Below are 22,959 nucleotides of genomic sequence, written 5' to 3' on the forward strand. Positions count from 1 at the left end.
GTGTAATAATTCGCCAATGTCTTGTGGGATGATTTCTCTTGTTCATACAATCTTTGAAAATCACATCTAATTTTCTTTTAATTGTTTTTCCGATTGCTAAACCCTGGAAACAACTTTATCTCATTCCCACTGTCACATAAATCGCACTTTAGTACTGGAATGAATGACTGGTCAATGTGGAATGCTGTGCAATGTCAGTGACTTATCAGTCAAAAAGGCTTTCAAACATGTTTGCCACAAGCTTTTTAAGTTGTGACTACAGTCTGTGTGTGCGCCTGCTGTAAATAAACACAAACCCATTGCAGAAGTTGATACAAAGAAAGTGATTTTAATCAGCACTGTTTCCAACAGCATGGTCAACAAACATCACGGCTTTACAAACTCCCCGAAGTGGTTTATCTTCAACCCAAATACAACTCAAAGGGCGAAAACAACTGATAAGAAAGTTTCCGATGGTCACTGACTGCAGGTCGGTCAGCATGTATTTGTGGTAAGTTGGAAAATGTCACGTTACATCAAAGAGCTCCAAGGCAAGCAACCCAACCTTTTTAATATTCTCTTTGACTTTTATTCCTCTGTTTCAGGTACGGAAACCTGGCTGAGAGTAACAGTCATTTTCCTGTTTGCAATTACATTTTTGCCTCCATAGACAGAAATGTAGACTTCACATACTGCATGGAGCTGCAGACAGCTTGAGAGGAAACTTTGACAACACAAGAAAGTTTTCAGGTCAAGAGTGCATTTCTGAAGAGTGTAATTCCAGATCATAGTCGTGTGTTCCACCTTTTCTATTATATTTATGAAAAGCAAACGCTTCACCGAGTTGCTATTCAAGCCATATCCCGAGAAAAAAATAATAATAATATTGGAATGACTCACATCTCTAAACTCCGGTTGCATCACTTTTGATGAACTTCTATAGGAATGGTCACATTGCCAGACAATGGTCCAGCTTTCAGACTGGCTACACTGACGCAGCCTCCAATTTGCATCAATTAAACATTTTAAAACATAAACACACATGAACAGGAGATTTAACAGTGGCAAGCCTGCCATGTTTGGGGTGACCTCAGACAGAAAAGTTGCACATAAAACACAAAAATAAAACGACACTGAAAGATATGATATGGAATGTCATTCCGAAAGACGACCACGGGTGATAAAGCACGAGAGAAAAGAATGCCATTTGAAGCAAACAAATCTTGCAACATTTCAGCGACTACGTCATCTGTGCATTCACAATGCCCGTCAGTAGTGAAAGCACTGAAGTCAAGCAATGTACATAGTCAGTCACACACACACACACACTTTCCTCATGGACACATTTGGAGCTGCCTCTTTGATTAAAGTTAAAATGTTTCACAAAAATCACAGAACTGAACAAAGACAATTCAATAAATAAAAGCTGGCTGTATATCAGATAAGCCTGTGAGCTGGCCATCGTCATACATACAGAACCAAGTTACAGCGTGTAAAGTCGTGCTGAGAGATCCGTGTCCACGCTGATTCACATGAAAGCACTTGAGTGAGAATGACTTAGCGAGAGAATGAAAATGAATCACATGTGTAGCTCATTAGCTTATAGAAATGTTAAAAACACTGGGCTTAAGTTTTTTGAGTGCAGGTGTAAACGGTAAATAAGGCTGGAAAATATTTCTAGAAAATAAGCAGTAAAAAATATTCCGTAAGTCTTGCTCCCAGGGATTCTTTCCCTGTTAAATGTTTTCTTTTGCAACATCTGCTTTACATTTTTAGAGAAAAAGTAGAAAACGTATATATACATATATATCCTTTGGTTAGGATAATAACCTAATATTCTATACTCTCTATTCAAGTAAAAGTGATTAGAAAAAAAAAATTGCCATCAGATAAATACATATGGCGTGAACATGGTAATGTTACTCCGGTGAAATTATGGGATTCTACCCTTAGGCCGTATCACCAACTTCGGGATAAATAATATTTACATATGTAATGTTTTCCGTTTGTGTTAATCATAGCAGCGGCTACTATTAGATTTATTTTTACTCCAAGCGCACGAGTAGGACAAATAATCTGTCTACTTTGCTGTAGGGTTGTATGAATTACAAAGAAACTCCACATTGTTGTTATTATTGCACAAATAAGATACACAGTCAATGTGCACACAGGACTACGACTTAACGTAAGGCATATGAAGTCACACAGTAGGTAAAGACAAAAGCGAAAGGGCTCCGAACGCACTTTGTAACTACAGTACAGACGCGTACAGAAAGATAACGTGATTTTGGTCCTTCCCTTCTGCAATGGGTAAGATCAGCCGGATAGGTGATGGTGTGCAGGTTTTTAAAATGGCGTCAACCTGCAAATACTTTGGTTCTGGTGAGTCCACGGGAGTCTGATGGCGAAGAAAATGAGGGACCAAAAAAATTAAAAATAAAGGCATATCAGCCGATGAAAATTTAGGGACAGTAAGTGGAAGGGAGAAGGGTGTATTGGGATGATGTGGTTCAGTCCTGAAGCACGCTCTCCTCTGCCATCCACCCCAGGGAGGGAAGAGGCCGTTCACGTCTGGAGTACTTCAGCTGCAGCAGGTCGCCAACTTCACTGATGGCCGCCAACGCCTGGCAAGAGAAGAGAAAAAATGAAATGCTATTAAACTTCAGAATCTCCATTAAAATGAAGTGAAAATAGCCCGACGGACGAGCCAGATGATATAAAAAAAATAAAAAATAAAATAAAAAAAACGTCAAGATGAACAGATCACACACGGCACAATTTGAAAGAGGACTAATAGATGAAGTGATAAGCTTTTATCACACAAGGATTTTCGAAGCACTAAACATGACAGAATGCTCCCTTGCATAAACCACAACTGAAAAAAAAAAACTCCTCCACATCTTTCCACAAGAGACTGTATCAGCGTTGCAACAAATGCCGAGGCACCTGGAAACAATTTACCTTCCCTCCTGACCTTTTTTTTCTTCTTCTGATTCCATGCTTTAAGAAATAGCGAAGCCGGCCTGGCTTTTCCAAAGACGGAAAAAAAAAGCGGCTCCTCAAAGTGCTCTACAAAGGCAAGCCTGATGCCCTTTAAATGGAGTATTACAAACGGTGTTGACGTGCTCCTCGGGAAGATGAATGAAGTGTCTTTGGAGAGACACAGCAGCTCAAATAAAAGTCTTGTGTCTGAAGCACGCTCAGTAATGCTCAGAGACACCTCGGCCTTCCAAGTTCCTTCATAATAAAAGGACATATTGGGAGCCGTTATTATTCAACAGACACGCTCACTATCTATGATCAAGCATAAATCCAAATATAATTTCATGTCCAGGATTAAATTTAATATAAATCTGTCCTGCAACAACAATGCCTTTAAATTGGATGCAGTTATTATGATGAAGATACAGATGCTTTTCCAGAGAACAGATGTCTTTCTCCTTTCCTCTTGGATGATAAAGACTAAAATCGCAGTATTCGATAAAATAAGAGCCCAGATAGTTCAAGAAAAATAGCTTAACTTCCTTAACACAGAAAGAGGTGATCATCTTACTGACGCACAGAAGTGATGACAGTGGAACCAATGCAATTGTTCCTCGTATTCTTTTAGTTTGTGCAACAACTTTCTAAAGTGATTTCATGCCGATTTTGAAGTCGTTTGGTTCCTACTACGAGTGGAAACTTCCAATGCCATTTGAGTAAAGAAAAAAAAGTGTCTATTTATGGCAAGGCTTTTGAGAAAGGCTTCTTCTTCTAATAATAACAATTGTCAAAAAATCTAGCGGAACAGTTGAAAATGCCACCCATCATCAGCCAAAGCCCCTAGAAGTGCTAAAAAAAAACCCCGCACAAATACAACAAACTATACATATTGTTAACGCATATAACTAATCAGCCAATCACATGGCAGCAACGCCATGCATTTAGGCATGTAGACTTGGACAGGACAACTTGTTTAAACCGAGCAACAGAATGGGGAATGAAAGAGGTTTAAGTGACTTTGAACGTGGCATGGTTGATGGTGCCAGAAAGGCTGTTTTGAGTATTTCAGAAACTGCTGATCTACTGGGATTTTCACGCACAACCATCTCTAGGGTTTACAGAGAATGGTCAGAAAAAGAAAAAATATCCAGTGAGCGGCAGTTGTGTGGACGAAAATGCCTTGTTGATGTCAGAGGTCAAGGGAGAATTGGCAAACTGGTTCAAGATGATAGCAAGGTAACAGTTACTCATATAACCACTCGTTATAACCAGGGTATGCAGAATACCATCTCTGAACGCAAAACACGACCAACCTTGAAGCAGATGGGCTACAGCAGCAGAAGACCCAACCGGGTGCCACTCCTGTCAGCTAAGAACAGGAAACTGAGGCCACAATTCGCACAGGGTCACCAAAATTGGGCAATATAAGATTGGAAAAATCTTGCCTGGTCTGATGAGTCTCGACTTCAGTTGCGAAAGTCAGATGGTAGGGTCAGAAATAAGTGTAAACAACATGAAAGCATGGATCAATCCCGCGGTGTATAATCAACCATGCCACGTTTAAAGTCACTTAAATCCCCTCTCTTTCCCGTTCTGATGCTCGTCTTTTAACTTCAGCACGTTGTCTTGACCACGTCTACATGCCTGAATGCATTGAATTGCAGGCATGTGAATGGCTGATCAGCTATTTGTTTTTACAAGCAATTGAACAGGTGTACCTAATAAAGTGGCCGGTGAGTGTATATTTGGACAGTGTTTGTGACTTATTGGTTGACTTACGGTGTCCAGCATCTCTCTGGTGTGGGACGCCGAGACGCAGAAACGTGCCCTGGACTCGATGATGGGTGTTGCCGGGAAGCCGACGACCACTGTGCCAATGTTCCTCTTCAACATCTCCCGACCAAACGCCCTGAGGAGCAACTACGTCATTAGACACAGGGCTGACATATCGCCACCACCACCAGCTTAGTGCTTGTTCTTTTGAAGGTGTGAAAGTGAAAACATAAACAGCAGCTATCCCACACACTATTAAATCATATATTTGGAGAAAGAAAAAAAACTGACAGAAAAAGTCAATCGGAAGTAGAGCATAAGCCTTAATGTATTTTTCCAAATGATAAAAAGACAAAATATATTCTTTAAAACGTTGAAAATATAAGAAATGCAGGAGAATCACACACACCCGATCTTGGCAGGCATGTAGAGCATCATGGGTACTACGGGCGAGTCACCGTTGCCGTAGATGATGAAGCCCATGTCGCGGAGTTTCCTGCGGAAGTAGGTGGTGTTCTCCGATAGCTGTCTGAGGCGATCCGCACCTGAAGGGGCAGATAGACGGAGGGATATTTCACAAGGATGCCATTAGCCTGTTAGCTTAGCTTATTCTATTTATTTATTACCAAAAGCAAACTCAGAATTGTTCAGTGAAATGACTGTTTTGGTAAAAAAAAATTAAGTCGATTCCTGCCTTACTTCACTGTAACTGGCGCTCAACACCTTAAATGAAGACTAAAACAGTTCTGTTGCAATTAGGAAAACCTTGATGACGAACATCTTGGCTCCCTTTCGCTCTGCTGTTTGGTGACCTCACGCAGTACCAGGCAACCTGTGCAACAACGAGTTTACACACACTACAAAACAGTTTTTAGTTATTGTGTGTACGCTTGTAACCCTCATGAAACTGTATAACAGCTCTCGTACAGGGGTCAGGTAAAGGAGACGGCATGTACTTTTGTAATTATGCACGATTGATGATCTGCATTCCTATGTTCAGCCTATTTTTAAACTGCAGACCATGAATATCATCCGATAGCCCAGCCGACCCAATGTGCACTGAGAGTTCTTGATCAGCGAGCCAATCCTGCTCCGCTAAGAAAACACAGTGAACCACCCACCCATCATGTTCCTACACTTATTTGGAGACAGCAGTTCACCGCTTGCCTTTGAAGACTTCCAGGATTCTTTGCAGTCCAGGTCAAGTAAAGTAAACAGGCATCAATCCTCTCGTGTCAGTCCGGCGCACACTGCGGCTCAATCCTTCGGGCTGGAGCCTCCAGCGATATAGCATCTTAACCAAACAAATAACCATATGGCACAAAGCGGCAACAGCAACACACTGTCTGCCTGGCCGTGCTGAAAAACACCACGGCTTCAAACACAACAAAATATATTATATTTATCCAGACTTGTTTTCTCCTCCCACAGTCCAGGGATTTTTTAAAGCTATTCTCAGTCAGCACCGAGTGATACAATCCAAAACAGCAGCAGGAATATCTAAAAGTTGGAGTCACAGATTATGGAACATGCTTGAAAAATCTATTTTTTGTCAAAATCAATAAATATCTCCTCACAATCTGCTAACTTGTCTGTACTCTGTGCGTGCTGATATAAAAAAGCTGGTGTTAATACACAGCCTAAACTCTGTAAACTGGAATTTAAACAAAGGGGGCCCGCCGTAGCTAGCAACATGTCTGTTTACAGAGCCTAGGATGTGTATGTACACTAGATTTTCTTTTTCAGTGGACGTACAGTGTAGTGAAAGGTAATGGATCTTGAGGAGATATTCACTTATTCTTGACAAAAAGCATTCTCAAGAATAGCTGACTCCACCTTCAAACTTTAATTTTTTGGACATTTAAGCGTTCTTTTAATTTCCTAAACGCATATTTGATTGATGTGAGATTCAAACAACAAAACGTCCAGCTTGATGCAGGCCTATGCCGGGCAACCATGAGCATACGTCCTTAGCAACTTGAACGCAGCAACAAAAAATTGCTAGCAGCCAACTCAACTGTCACTAGGACTTTGTTTCAGTGTCTTGAGTCTTCAAAGGGCTGCATTTCAAACAGTGACAGGGCTGCAACCAATCAGGCTGTCATTGTTAGTTTTCTACAAGGGGAAACGGGGATATGTTGTAAGGTCAGCCCGTCTGGCCTTCTCCACTCGTGATGACATTGTGGAGCAGTCCTGCTATAAAGGTTACTCCAGGTGTTTACTGCAGTATCTAAGGACCGAGGAGCGAGGTAATCCGATCTAGAATCAGCCTTTTAAGCGAGGCTGCATCAATGGAGTCCCGTAAGGAGTAAAGCGGAGCCGCCCTGCAACAAAAACAAGGCTTAGTGATCTGTTTGTGTGTAGGAGATGAGTCCCACAGAGTTTGAGCAGCACAGATCTCTGGCCCTAAGCACCATGCTGCTCTGCACCCAGCGTGAAGGCAAGGAAGCACTCTCTCATACACATAAGAAACACGCACATCTGAAAGCCATAAAAAGGGAGAGTCAGCATACCACCACTTCAAGACCTTCCATCAGCCCGGGCTGCAAGCACTAGAGGAAGGAACTGTTCACCTATCAGTTTATCCCCAAAGATAAAACACAGAAGGAAGCTTTCAACTTTCAAATATGCAAAACAATGCTGACCAGACAAAATAATCTAACTCCAGGTTTTACATTGTAGTGAGGAAAAGGTTTCTCAAAATCAGAAGTAAACATCAGAATATGAATTATGAAGCAAATATGTATTATAGTTTTACTGACAAAGGATTCACTGTCACTCATCTTTCAAAATAAAAAAGTTCATGTTAACTTTTCATTTTTTATTTACTTTCTTAAGAAGAAACTGCTATCACTAACTTTTGCCTCCAATATTGCAGTGGCAAGATACATGGTGTGAAGGGCATGGACCAATGTAGCATTTATATTATATCTAGCTTTGGTTTCCACATGCTATATAGCCTGATAAGGCTGTGTTACACACCTTTATTTACTGGTAAATAAGTGCCAGCTAGCCATAGATAGAGGACTTTATCACTTGACTGGGAATGAAAAAAGGTTCCAAGGTAAACAAGCACACTCAGTATAAGGGAGCCAAAGTACAAAAGGTGGCAAAGCTGATGCGAGTAGAGAGAAAACAAATGTCATCCGTGACAGCCCTCATGTTTGCCTGAACACGGTAAGACTGAGCCACAGGCTTATACTGCCATCTTGTGGTCGCAGATGGAACGTCATGACAAATACAACCAGTACTGTGAGAGTACAACCTCAAAATATACCAACCAAATATGACATGTTGGACACTTCAGACTAGCTGCAAAACGCCCACTACAAAGAGCTTTATCAGTTCCCTTCAGGCTGAATACGAATTTAAAGGTTTCTCGAGAATGTTTCATGTCAAAATCAGCAAATATCTCTAAACGATCCACTACCTGACCGTACTGTGTGCACTGAAAATATATCTATATATTCAAGCGTCTTTGAGTGACCTCCAAAAAAGCGCTATATGAAACCTATCAATTATTATTATTATTATTATTATTATTATTATTATTATTATTATTATTATTATTATTATTATTATTATTATTATTATTATTATTATATCTGGTATTCATACACAGTGTAGGCTCTGTAAACGGTTATGTAAACAAATTCGGGGCCACCATAGCTAGCAACATGCCTGTTTATAGAGCCTAGGCTTTGTAATAACACCAGATTTTTTTTCTCCCATAACACACACACAGTACATTACAGACAGTGATGCCGGTAACGTGTTACTTAGTACTTAGTAACGCGTTACCGGCATCCGACCTCTTTTTTCAGTAACGAGTAATCTAACGCGTTACTATCTCCAAACCAGTAATCAGATTAAAGTTACTCATCAAAGTCACTGTGCGTTACTTTTTCTGTCATTTTCCTTAGAGAAACATTTTACATAACTGCACAAATGACTGCGATTGCGATTTAATGTAAATAAATGTGCGCGCATGTGTCTCTAAACGCTCCAACTGCTCCTCTCGTCTTTTTGGTAGCGCCCCTCGTCTCTGACATGCAGCGTGTGTGTGGTGTCTGTGTGTGTGTGTGCAGCAGCATTACGGCCGAGTCTAAGCTGAACTGTGGCGCAAAACAAACGTCCCCCCCCATGAAATATAGCGTCTGGCGTCTGCTATGGGGATATTTAGGATTTGGGTACGGTGACGTTGAAGAGATAGAAGTGTTTAAAACTTGGAAACGTATAGTCACGTGGCGACCGGTGGCCGCACACACCCAGTCTATCAACACATGAGACATAGCAGAGAAAAGTCAAATGAATGCATGAGAGTGAAGGGCCAAGCACATTAAGTTTAAAGACACTGCTACTGTCTTTGCACTTTGGAGGAATGCATTTATTTTCATGGGGGGAAAAAGTTTTTTTTTTTATTACATTTTTCAAACCATAATTTTTATTATTTTGAAAACAGTATGCCTATAGGCTACTAGCCTACAAGCTTTATTTTATATATTTTCAATGATTCTTAATATGTGCATGTTTTAAATTGAGATATATGGGTTTCAAAACCTGTAAAGTAACGTTTAAAGTAACTTGTAATCTAACTTAGTTACTTTTAACACCAAGTAATCAGTAAAGTAACTAAGTTACTATTTTAAGGAGTAACTAGAAATCAGTAATCAGATTACTTTTTCAAAGTAACTGTGGCAACACTGATTACAGACAGGAAGCGGATCGTGAGAAGATATAGACTGATTTTGATTAAAAGTAATTTGACAACAAACGTTCTCCAGAATCGCTGACTGCATCTTTAATTACACAATGCTGTTGCCGGTACAGAGATTTCTGGCACCTACCCAGTGTGGTCCCGTCCTGTCCCATGATACTCTTCATAGAGGTGATAATCTGCTGTGCCACAGGAGGGGACATGGAGGTTGCGTATAGCGCGCTGTGAGAGTGGTGCCGCAGGTAGTCGATCAGCTCCTGACAGGGAAATTGCATTATAGTTGCTTTTATTTGTCAATAACAATAGGGGGAGAGAGGGGAATTTTAGTTTGGTTAATATGCCAACAAAGAATTCAGAAAAAATTGAATTGTTCCAATGTAACTGATAGATGATACTAGATGTTATTAAAACTCATTCAATTATATTATGTAGATAATACAATACATCACACACTGAAACAGGAAGTTATCCACAATATAGTCAAATCTACAAGTAAAAGTATGCCTTTAGTGCAGTTCTTCTGTATAAAAGACTACATAGAAAAGTGTAATAATGTGATAGGTTGCATAAGAACATTTACAATTAGTTTTTCTGGCATAAGATTCACACACACAGACACACATAACTTTTTATTGGCACAAACTACTCTATGGTTTTCTCCCTTCAACATCCACTAAATTCTAAAACGAAATACCTTTTTGAGATACTGAGTGTAACTGCTAGAAAAGCTATTACAAGGAAATGGCTTGAACCAGACATCATTTTACTAGAAGATTGGTAGGATATTATCTATGAACATTTTTCGTAATTGGAAACTATCACTTTCTTCATGAGGCTCCAGGAGAGTCATTTGAGAAAAGCTTGGGTAAAGTAAAAGAGATATATCTCACAGAAATGGTCTTACTTTGTCTGAATTTGTTTTTGCTTTGGTACATGCCTTGCTGTATTTTTCTATCTTTTGAAACAGAAAACAGCCATTGTTCATTTGTTAGTGTTGTTCATAAAAAATATAACAAAGATGATTGTAAACTGTTATAAATACATTGTGACTCCAAAGAATATCATAAATAAAGATTTTGAATTGAAATATTGAACATGAAGTCATTTGAAGGTTCATTTCAGTTAATGCATCATCTGGGAACGATGACTGTCCCATGTGTAACACTGCGTATGGCCATGGTTCATAACACTGAACCAAATCCTTTTCCGAAAAACAAGAAGCTAAATTCCCCCATTGCTGTTAAACAGTGTTGTTGACCAATACTAAAAAAGTGAATGAGTCAGGACATGGCTAAGGTCCCTAAGGAGGATGACCAAAGTGGTCTGACTTACTTTTATCAATAATGTAAACAGAGACATTCCTCTTTGCAGTGTTGAAGAGTACAAGAGCTGACCAAACCTTTTTGCCTCCGATGTATCCTCCAGCAGCGCCGAAGCTCTTGGTGAACGTGCCCATCATGATGTCCACGTCGTTGGGATCCAGGCCAAAGTAGTCCACCACTCCTCTGCCGTTTGGCCCCATGGCCCCGATACTGTGGGCCTCGTCCAGGTACAGATAGGCCTTGTAGCGCTTCTTCAGAGCAATGACCTCGGGCAGACGCACCACGGACCCCTCCATACTTCAACGGAAAAATGATGGGAGAAAAAATAAATCAAACAAATTCAGAGTACTCATTTGTAGAAATGCTACGCTCAGACCTCATAAATAAAAAAAATCCTTTTTGAACATGGTCTAATCAATAAGGGTGAATACACTAACACCGCTCTTCAAGTGAGACAGTGTGTGTCTATAGATAACTGCCTAACCTCTGTTTAGCTGTGTATCAGCAGATGTTAATGTCCGTGGAGGCAATGTCTATTTTAGCAGTTCAAGTGTTTGCGTTTGAAAAATCCCCAGTGGAAATACAGCTGCAGGCAGTTTCTCTGTGAACTGCATTGATCAATACCCATTGATTGACTTTATAATGAGTACACTTAAAAAAAAACAAGGAATACATTTTACTTGAGAGCGGCACAGTGAGCACACCAACATATCATTCTCTGTATTCAGTGTGTGATATAAGAGAGTATGGCCATCAACACCTAGGAACTGTCTGAATGAGAAATTGTTCCATTCTCTTTACCATCATAAAATGTCTTAGTCGAGTAAGTGTTATACAAAGTCAGCACATGAGTGAAGCATCAAGTGAAAAATTATTCTTTAAAAAAAAAACGTTCCAACATTGAAAATATTGCTTCACGTATCTTGTAAAAAATGTGTCATCGTTTTACTGCAAATTACTTTACGGCTACATGGTCGTATCATGAAGAAAAAATCTGTCTATAAGATCTATGGAAGGCTTAGTAAATCAATACCTTTGCATTGTGACACCACAATGTCTTGTAGGTGACAAGTTAGAGGTAGTTTAATGCTATTTTCAAATGTACAGATAAAGTGAAAAAGGCACTAACGCTGCAAAATAAACATTGATTAGTCCCCACCCAGACAACTGACAATTTTCAAACCCATACCTTTGTGTGTATACACGTACTGTACATTTATCGTATGCGAGACAAAATACAGTTCATTGTGCATTATATACCTGTATATGCCCTCCACCACAATAAGAATTTTCTTCCAGGGTCGATGTGTCCTCGGCTGCCCGTGTACGATCGCATCTCTCAGTAGCTTCTCAAGGCTTTGCATGTCTAAGACACAGAGAAATTACTTTAGTGATCAAGGAAAGATTTTAATTCAGTTAAAGCAATATGAGAGTCAATATTGTGTCGATAGCCTGTGTGCTTCCTGGTTACTGACTGTGAGCTATGCTATGCTATGCTAAGCTGTGTGTATATGTGTTTGTGTAAGTACATCCTGATTCAAAAATAAACATTGTATTTAGAACTGTAGAAGTAAGTGAACAAGTGTTGAAAGACATATTTGCACTGTAGTGACGTGAAGCAATAGGCTGTGACTCACACCCATGTTAAATGGATTCTCATCTTGGGCAAAGCGGATTATAGTTAATTCCTGTCTCCCACTGTTGAAATATGTATTTTAGCTTCTTTAATCCTATAGGTTCTGTGTTGCTGTAACCCTTTTGGTGAACTCTTTAGTCACAATTCTATCCAACTTCTTCCTAAGGCAAGGTGCTCATAACTGGAGGTCACCCACTGTTGTGTTTGAAGACCCGAATTGTGGAGCCAGACAGGCGGGCACCCAGCACCAGCGATGCGTGATTCAGCTCGTCACTCAGGATAAGACAACCCTAAAACCAGGAGAAAAGAGCGGGAGTTTTTTTTTTTAAACAAATGTTGCAGAGTTTGGATTTTTCAGTTTCTGCATCAGGAGAGCAGCGAGCGACCCATAGCAAACCCTTTTCAATTGGAAGAAATATCCAACCCTCTTAAGAGCATTATTGCGTCATTGTAACCTCCCAGGATTAAACATTCTGGAAAAAACACAAACCATGAACACCCTAAACATACTGTACCTTATTTCTATCAATAAATAGCCTAACACAATTATGACCGTAAATTATTTCTGCCCTCAGAAAAGTAGGAGACGATCATAGAACAAGTGTCCTGTTCTTTTTGGTTTGGATAAAAATACTTCAATATTACTTTTAACACACAGGGAGATGGTGAGCCCAACTCAAATGTAGGATTTTTTTTCTATTATAATTCAAATGGACATCAAATGGGTGTGATGAGGAAATGAAGACAATAAGAGTCATCACAACTTATTCAATTATAAGTCTGATTTTGTCTTAATCAGAACATGAGTTTGATATCCACATGTATTGATCTGATCATATGGCAAATATATTTCCAGGATGTGAGTTTTCTGCTCATTATATCATAAACATTGCTGACGCCTTATCCGACTCTTAAAAGTCAACATCATCCACCCAAACATTCAGTCAGCTTCAACCATTTGCCTCTGGTCAATGAATAAATGAGTTTGTTACACAACACAGTTATGGCATGACATAACCATGTGAGCAAGCACAAATCCAACGGGCATAGTTAAGAATTTACAAAGCCTTGTGACAGCGCAGTGACTCAATTATTGACTGCATCGCTGTAGGTTTCTCCCCCTCACTATGTCCATCTGCATATCTGGTTTTTTCCATTACGTGGTTGTCAGGAAATGTGCTCCTTGACTCACAAGCTACACACACCTGTCAGCTCACAGCTCTCTGTTACATTGGCTAGTGAAGAAAAGAGCGAAAGAGAGGATGCTAGTCAGGACTGGTACGTGTGTTTTGATGGAGTCGGAACAACAGTGGCTGGGATTTGTCAAATGTCTCAGAATGTTTTGAAGGCGTGGGACCGGAAACACGTGTGTTTTGGAACAGTCTGCACTAGTCACTGCCTTGTTTTCACCTTACACAGGAAACAGTGGTTTTTCCTTTACTAAAAAGTGTGAATGGCACTCACTTACCCGTACAATTACAGGATGGGTAGAGGCGCCTTTAAAGTCAAATCAAAGAATGTGGAGTAGGAAGTTCTAGGGAGAGCCAAAATCAAAATAAAAACAGAAGGAAGTAAATGGATTTCCATACCTTCCCGGTGAGAGCAGGAATGTTCATGGAATTGGTTGCGAAGCCCATGCCAAAAGCCATGGATGACTCGACACCCAGGAACCTGGCAACCAACTCCTCCAGTTCCTCGTGGATGTCCAGGTTTCCTGGAAACAACAGTAAAGTTAGTTTGACTCCAACTTCCTGTCAGTGGACTGTAACTTGCAGAGTTTTCTTATGGGAGAAATGTTACGTCATACTTGTTGTTTTGTTATAGCAGTTCTTACGAAACAGAGCGGTCAGTCCTCTTTTCCTAAAAAGGTGCTTTCCTTTGTTGTTTATCTTTTGCAAGTGTACTAGGACGCGCCAGGGCGCTGGATGGATAGGAGGTTGCATTGTAAAGTGTCCATAATAGATGACTGTATTTGAGATGGCAGGACTCGAGGAGCTTCTAGCTTTCTATGTTGTTTGTTCTTTTATTGCTTGGTTATAGCACATATGATCCTGTGGACCTTGTGTGTGATTAAACAAATTGGTCATGTTGCTAAGTGGTGCAGGCACGGTAGCAAGACATATCCTGCACATTATTTTAGTCTTTTCCAAGTCAGGCTTCTCGAAACCAATGGTTCCAGACAACAGAATTAGTTTGACCTTTCTGCTTGATAGAGGGAAGCCAAAATTGTAATCGAAAATGAAATTCCCCGCCTGCCTACAAAGTGCCGGCAAAGGCAGGTAAAAAGAAGACTGCAAGCTACTAAACTTAGATGAAAACATTGCTGGATTTAAATAGCTGAATACATATCAGCTTTGTGAAAACACTGTAGCTGCCCAGGTCAAAGGGATGATGCAGAAAACTAGGTAGTGAACTGAAAAGGACTTGAACTTCAAAGCTTTCACAATGCGTCACTATATTTCAAACTCAGTATTGCGGTACTTCAAAGCCACTTAAGCCTATGGCCTCGGTTTGTATGCTGAAAGAGCAACAGAGAAAAGAGGGAGCAGTCCTACCAGCCGAGGTTTCATCATCATTGATGAATTGACTACATTTGAAGTCAAAAACCCTCTTGGATGATGAGGAACCATTGAAGCTTTATAAAAACAAGATCTTACGTTAAAAACAGCATTTTTTGGCCTCTTACCCATCTCAAAGCGAGTACTGCCCACTCCAACTCCGTACTTTTGTGTGGCCTCGAAAGCATCATCGGCACAGGCCCCAGTGTTCTCAGCAAAGCCCAGGTAGTTGTACGAGCCCATATTGATGACGTCCTTCACCACTCGTCCTGAGTGACTGAGAGACACGGAGAGAGACAGTCAGAGACAGAGAATCGCTACCTTGACTCCAGCCTGGATGATAAAAAAAGCTATCTTCAAACATGTGTTCCTATCTACCCTTGTTGCCTGGGAACCACTTTCTGCTCATTCTTATCCTTTAAATACCACAGTTGTAAAGCACTGGGATACACTAGTTTATTGTCCCAAGGGAATTCAGCTGGCATAGTGAGTCTAAGACTCTACATAACAGTAAGATAAATAGGAAAGAAAATTGACTCAACATTGCCTGTAAGCAGGGCAGACTTTGAGATATTAATCTCTCCAAAAACAGTTCTACTGTTTCACAATAGCCTAAATTCATGAGCCCTGCTAACACTTAAAAAATATAAATGTTTGTCAATATTACTGTGTATTTATCTGTGTCTTTTCTTGAGGTAACCAGAGGGAATAAGCCATTCATTTCAATTCTGGGCTGCCTCGATTGTACGGATACTAGATAGTATCAATAATACTATCTCTGTTTTTTTTGGGACTCTGTGTTAAGGGCTGCTTCGTGTAAGTGTTTGTGTACGGTGCCATGTGACAGATACTAGGCTAGCACTTTCAACATAACCATCTGAATCATAGCTTGCGCAACACTTATTTAGAAGGACAGGGTCGGTGACTTAAAGTGCAAATCAATGAACTTCCTGTCGAGCAGAGGATCAGAGACACAGAAAAACACATCTGGAGGGGGGTGGAGCATTGACCTTCATGGACAACAACATCTTGTTTCAAAAACATCCGCGGCCTGTACACAAACACAGACCCGCCTGCACCACAATGCGGTAACTTACTCGAAGGTCCAGTTGTAGTCAGTGGAAACCCTCTCTATCAGGTCCATTTTAGCACCGGGGACGCTACAGATGGGCCGGTTCCAGTTGTCCCGGATCCTCATGTACAAGTTCCTGGTGTAGAAGTTCTCAAAGTCTTGATAGAGGGGGACAAAATCCTGCAGGGTGGAATGGAAAAAGAGTCGACAATCACTTAAACGTCATGTTTCAGCAGGTCATTAAATTCCAGAGGAGCTATCCTTGTTCTGTGTCAGACAAGGGCAAACAGTTATTGATGAAACCAGAGTCTAGTTAAACCAGATTATGTAGGTGTGACACAGAGTGTGCAAGACTTGCAACACTGGCCACAGCCCATCAAGCAGGTGATGACTTGTGGCACGCATTATTCCTACGATTACGATATTGAAAAATCTAAATATGAATGATTTTAAAAAGGTGGAGTAAGAGATTCTGGAGAAAGCTTGTTGTAGAAATCAATTTGTCAAAATCTGTGAATATTTCCTCACAATCTGCAAGCTGTCCGTACTGTTTGAAAAACAAAATCTGGTTTCAATGTACAGCCTATAAACTGGTATATTAACAAAGTGTAAACAAAAGGGGGCCAGCAGCTAGCAACATGCCTTTTTACAGACCCTAGGCTGTGTACAACACAAACTTTTAATTCAGCCCACACACAGTTTGAACAGGTAGAGGATTGTGAGGAAATATTCACTGATTTTGACAAAAAAAAATATTTTGACAACAATGGTTTTCCAGCATCACTGACTCCACCTTTCTCTTGGAATAGAGGTAAAGCTCTTTGTTTGCGTTTTAAGGAAAGTTTTTGATAAAGTATCAAGAGTAATTTTTCAAAGAGTGAATGGTGTGGCTGATGTGATGACTTTAACTTGTCTGTCTGCCTCTTATCGAAATTAGTATTGAATGACTTCACATTCAGTTAGTGTCTAATCAGCATCCGCATTTCTTTAAAGGGATCCGATGTTAAGTACTACTGTACCTTCTGCTCCTCTCTCTCCCGAGCCACATTGCACTTCTCGATGTTCCAGTGGCGTAGGAAGTCCCGGAGGTAGCCAAAGACGGTGAGGATGCCGTAGCCCATGTAGGTGAGCACGGCAACCAGTAGAGGCGTCTCCTCAAATGATTCCACAAAGGGCTTCTTGTACAGGCTGGCGTTTTGTTGTGGGACATTTTGGTTCTAGGGGGGGCGATAAAGAAAAAGAATGTGTCATTACAGGTCTATAAATGTGACAGTTGATATCATAAAACATTTTAGGCAAAGCTTGTATCACTGTAAAACAAAAGACTTGCTCTGAGGCACATATTTAGAAGTAATAATGTTTGTTTACTAACTCATACCACTTTATGTTGGGGAAAAAAAACTGTTCCAGCTGGTAGTTGTAGTACTCGTTTAACAAAATGGTAATGGTTTATCTGTGCTTGAAGTCTGTTTACCCATTAAGTCTGCCACACTAGGCAGCCCAATACAATTGGAACAGAAGGCAGACCACACCTATCCAGTATGTGCTGGGCACACTCTTGACAACAGCAGGGTTACAATTGTGGTGTTCTTGTTAAAAAAAAAAGAGAGAACGAATTAAAAGCAGAAAAACACATTAACGCTCACCATGCCCCAGGCCTGACCAGACCAGTGAGCAGTAAAATGGCCATCAAGCAAGGGTTCTAATCCATTGAGTTTTATGAATAGCAATATTGATCTTGGATTATGGGACCATATAAATGTGGTCAAACATTGGAGGAGCTCCACCAAAAAACAAACAAAAAGAAAAGCTAGAACCATTTCAAAACAGGACTGTGGATTGGTTGCCTACAAAATCAACATTAAACAAATGAGGGTGGTCACTCATTACAGGCTTTGACGTACAGCTTAGTGACTATACCGCGTGTGACCAGTCATGCTTCTCCAAGAAATACCTCGGAGCCAGGGAACAAGAGAGAACACTGTGTGTGTGTGTGTGTGTGTGTGTGTGTGTGTGTGTGTGTGTGTGTGTGTGTGTGTGTGTGTGTGTGTGTGTGTGTGTGTGTGTGTGTTAAAGCGTGTCAAACCGGTTCCCTTCTCTTATTAAAAAAAGAAATATGCATTCAAAGACCTGCAGAGTAGAGAGACCACGGTTTGTGAAGTGCAAGCACGAAAACAAACTCACTTCCAAGTCTACTGCTCAAAGAGGCGCCAACCACACCACCAGCTAAATACAGTTTGAATGACGTCATATTTGCTTAATCATTTATACCTGTGGACAAAGATGGGCTTAAAAGAGGTAGACTTTGTGCAATTTTTTTTTCATAGTTTGTCAGCATAGCCACTTCCCCAACAACAGCCCCCGCCCAACTCACACACCGTGGAAATAATGCTCATTGACATTATTGCTGTGCAAGTTCAAGAGATGATGATCATATTACAGTGTATAAACAATATGAAAAGTGTGCACATGGTGTATGTTTCACATTAGGCATACAACACATGTAAATAAGTGAGTGAGTCTCCCCCCCATCCTCCTCCTTTCTCATTACAAATTCAATTCACGGCGCATTTTGACTGAGCTAATATTGACACTACCATCCCCAGCCGAAAGCCCTTAGTGAGGTCATTTATTCCTACCTGCTCATAAAAATCCTTCTTCTATCTAAGGCTTGCCCCCTAACTACTCCACCTAGGGATTATAGCTAAAGCTCGATAAAGAAACATCAATTTTTTTCCAGCTGTGAACCTGGACCCAGATCCATGAGTAGGACATTTATTATTGGTAATGCGATTAAGACTAAGGCGAAGTATAAAATGATATAAATACTTCACCTGTCCCGTGGGAAGTCGACTGACTGGGGCCAGTCCCATGTTGAGCAGCTGATGTCAAGCATGTTGCAGCCCCTTTTTGTTTACATACTGTTTGTTTACATACCAGATTACAGGGGCTAGGTTGACACAGATTTTTATTTTATTTAGCTTCCACACAGTACAGACAGGTATCTTGAGGAGATATTAAGAGTATGAAAAAAAAGGATTTTACAACAGGCATTCTTCAGACTCGCTGACTCCACTTTTTTAGTGTTTCTTAAATCAGCTGCTCAACATGGGACTGGCCTCAGTTCTGTGAACCCCCCACCTCCACCACAACAGGCACACACACAAACCGTTGTCTTTTCGATTCACACAAGGAGGGACCACACCCTTCAATGCCTGGAGGCATTCCTCTCCCGCTAAAGTGTCATGTGGAAGCAGGCCTGCCCTCCTCTCCCAGGATACAAACACACAGGCAGCGTCTCTGCTAGTAATAACACAACAGGGGCCTCATCTTCTTCAGACTAGAGTCAGTAGTGTAAACAGAGACCGGTCTGACTTCAACACACACACACACACACACACACACACACACACACACACACACACACACACACACACACACACACACACACACACACACACACACACACACACACACACACACACACACACACACACACACACACCAACAACAGGGTGTAAGGTTACAATAGTCACCACTTCAATCCCCCCTGATCAGGTGGCTCTCACCACTAAACAAGTTTAAAACGCAAATAAACTCGTAGCTTTCATATCACAAATTGCTGGTTACAAACAACATTTACATTACATAAACCATAATGATAACAACATCAGGTATTTCGAAAGCCACGTGATTAGAAATTACACTCCGGTCAATTGACAATTGCTAGCTTACAATATGTCGCATAAGGAGTACTCGGACAAACAGCTAGGCTAGGACCTATTTACTATCTATGGCTAGGACACAACGCTGGGCATAACTAATACGTCAGCTTATTACCATAATGCTATAAGCTAGTACTTGTTTTATAGATAGATTGTATGAGGTTGTGAGGTGACTCTGGGCAGCCGTCATTCACACTTAGCATGTGCCTGCAAATAAAACCCGACTCTACAACAAAATGTTGAGCCGAAATTTAGAAATGGAGGAAAAACGAAAAGTATTAACAGAAGCTAGCATTATTTTAATTCAAACGATGCTGCTCCACACAGGACCAGTCGTTGTTTGTGGCACTCCCCTAACCTCTACCGGAGCAGTTGACGGTTGGTAGGGCCTTACCTTCTCCCTGGGGCGACGATACTTCTGTGGTTGTGTAAACACGCAGTGGTTCTTCACGAAGCCATTTTTACTCGACTTTCTCCCGTTTGAGGTCCGGTGACAGGCGTCGCCGATTAGCAGCTTGTTCTCCGAGCTTTGCGTCATCTTCGTCGGGCCCACTGCGACTTGGAATCTTCACTATTTGGAGTTGGCCAACTTGTGTATTGTCAGTCGTGAAGTCATGTATGTATATGAGCAGGGGAAGAAGACGGATCAGACGCCCACTCGGCACTGTGACCGTACGAGCCATCCGGAAATCCATGCCCTCGAGCCGCTTCATTGGCCAATGATGTTACTCCAAAGTACAAAGATCCTCTATGTCAAAGCGATTCATTTCTCTCACCAGTGAGGAAGATAACATAGAGGTTTATTTGAGTCTCTCGTGGGCAATTGGGGGATTTTAAGCAAATAGGGGGACTTTATTTTCAACAAGTGAGGTTTTACACATTGTAGATGTTGTTAAGGCTGATTGTAAAACTAAAATTTGTTTAACTTTGACTACTTTTAGGCCAATAAATGCATTAGGCTACATTCTCAGTAATTATCCACTAGTTCAGACCCACTGCTGGTGGTTATAGACCATTTATTACAATTTGTAGAAATTGTGTAAAATAATCTTTTAATTGAAATGATAGTTTCAGTAGGCCCTGTCTAAAAATGGTGCATTCAGGGGATCTTAATCCTGACCACGTGTTCTTACAAGTATTCCTTCTGCGTGCTACTTTGCCCTAACACCACCAAATTATAAAATGTTTCACTAGATACTGTGTAAATTGAAATCTGCTTTTTTTCAGTTCCCTATACCTTAAAAACTGTTGTTTTCTTATTCTCAATAATAGGTTTGTTTTTAATGCTTCCCAAACACTGAAACAAAACTTTAGTGGTTTCTGCAAGTCTTAACAGTAGGCTACTCGTTGAACACATTATCAAATTAAGATGTTCAGAAATGATTGAATTGGATTCATTTAATTCCAACAATGAAACGATGAGTCTGACTCCAGTAGCTGTAACATTTGTGGCACATTAATGTTGAACAGTGTGAGAGCTCTCTCACACTTCTCACTCTTTGTTAGGCGTCACCCTCTCTTCAGCAGCGTGGGACGTCCTAAAGCCTAGCCCCATGGAAATAACCCGTAATAACCTTTGTGTAGGCTGTGTCAGTTGTATAAACCCTCCTCCAGTGACGCTGTTTCTCACCTGGGCCCGGAAGATGACTAAAAGGTTCAAGGCTATTTCCAAGGTGTTTCCTACAGTGAAAAAACAAACAGAAAAAGTTATGGAAGAATGAATGCCTGAGGTGGATACAATAATAGGCCTAGAAGTTTAAATGGTAAAACAAAGTCTACCAAGTCTCTCACCTCTTTCCCAAAGTTTGTGTAGGCTACTGATCAAATTAATTGAGTGGATTGTGTGACCATTTAACATAAAACAAACTTAACATGTCATTGATGAGCCATCGCCCTGGGGTTAAACGTTAACCTGTGACATTAGACCTTTTATCTTAACCCCATCAGGCTGTGCAAACAACATTATATTCTAGCATAGCCTACAGCCCTTGAAAAAAAGGTGTGTAGTCTATAGCCAACCATTCCACTTAATCCTCTAATACACACATGATACATTTATTACATTATGGCCTGTGTTTCCTATTAGTCCATGGTGCACAGGGTGGAGTGCTGCCATTGTAGATATAACACGTACGTAGGGATGGGCAGAAGACCTCTGATGTGAGAGAATGCAAAAAAACCAGGCCTAAATGAAAAACACACCACCTGTGAAAGCATTACCATACCGCATCCTTCCTTCACTATTTGCATGTGTTTGTTTGTGGCTGGGGGATGTTTCAGACTCTTAAATAGACCTTGCAGTTCCATAAACCTACTCCTACTTTAAAAGCTCCTAGATGGCACTGTTGGGCCATGCAAAGGTTGAGAGCCCCTGTTCTTAATATACCTCAAATCAGAGGTAATGCTGGTGCGGTGGGTTATAGTTCAGTGTTTGCTCGCATTGGTTAGCAGCAGGGCGTGACACCCATGATTAAGACACTGATGATAACATCTGATGATTTGATTCCCCCAATCAGTGTATTAAGCCTTTACCTCTTGTTTCCTTTTTCAAGGTGGTAACCTTGAACGCAGAGTAATGACACATTAGTCCAGTCAGCTCTTGCCAATGTGCACAAAAGGCAGTTAAGCTCCCATCCATTCTAAACCCGATAAAGGTGATAAGGATCCGGCTTTAATAGGATCAGAGGCAGGGTTAAAGGGAAAGAGGATCTGCTCTCATTGATACAGACACTGCAAGGAGCTTTAATAATGATTGGGATTCATTCTGATGACGAGGCTGTGAAAATCATACCGGCTTAAGATGTATGTGCCTACAGCCAATTATTATGCTCTCAGCAGAGCCATAAGCATTACGGTAATAATCGAACATCTAGCATGTATCTTTTTTAAAGCTGAACGACTCAATGGTAGAGACTAAAGACTGAAATAAACAAAGGCTTTGTGACTTCTGATGAAGTGAAAGGGAATTTATGTAATATCTCCCATGATCTTAACAACATATTTTTTTTTTTTTTTACAAATGCTACTTATCAGATGACCAATGTTGGATTGTGTTAACAGTGCTAGTTAACCAATTCCAGGAACCCCAGTTATTTGATAAAATGCATTTGGAAGAATCAATTTAAACACAAAATCAACTGCACTCTTACTCTGGTGCTGTGCCCCCACTTGTGCCTGGCCAATCAGTGCAGACTG

General features: G+C 40.7%; 1 protein-coding gene across 1 annotated transcript; it reads right to left on the reverse strand.

Moving 5' to 3' along the window:
- Nucleotides 1–308: 308 nt before the first annotated feature.
- Nucleotides 309–20,397, reverse strand: sptlc2b (serine palmitoyltransferase, long chain base subunit 2b). Its single transcript, XM_080048284.1, has 12 exons — nt 20,159–20,397; nt 17,059–17,256; nt 16,065–16,219; nt 15,096–15,244; nt 13,999–14,123; nt 12,606–12,699; nt 12,034–12,139; nt 10,851–11,070; nt 9,582–9,708; nt 5,144–5,279; nt 4,741–4,870; nt 309–2,603 (listed from the first exon to the last, which is right to left on the reverse strand). Exons 1-12 carry the CDS (start codon nt 20,300–20,302, stop codon nt 2,490–2,492), a joined length of 1,698 nt encoding a protein of 565 aa, XP_079904410.1. The 5' UTR covers nt 20,303–20,397; the 3' UTR covers nt 309–2,489.
- Between the last annotated feature and the right edge of the window lie 2,562 nt (nt 20,398–22,959).

Source organism: Ammodytes marinus (genome assembly GCF_949987685.1).
Source record: "Ammodytes marinus genome assembly, chromosome: 19".
NCBI lineage: Eukaryota > Metazoa > Chordata > Actinopteri > Uranoscopiformes > Ammodytidae > Ammodytes > Ammodytes marinus.

Bases quoted from the DNA above. Each gene is read 5' to 3' on its own strand.
- sptlc2b (XM_080048284.1), bottom strand. From the start codon at position 20,302: ATGACGCAAAGCTCGGAGAACAAGCTGCTAATCGGCGACGCCTGTCAC. The intron at 12,700-13,998 runs GTATGGAAATCC...TCCTGGTTTTAG, and splicing joins TTCCTGCTCTCACCGGGAAG to GGTTGTCTTATCCTGAGTGA. The intron at 2,604-4,740 runs GTAAGTCAACCA...TTCTCTTGCCAG, and splicing joins CCAGAGAGATGCTGGACACC to GCGTTGGCGGCCATCAGTGA.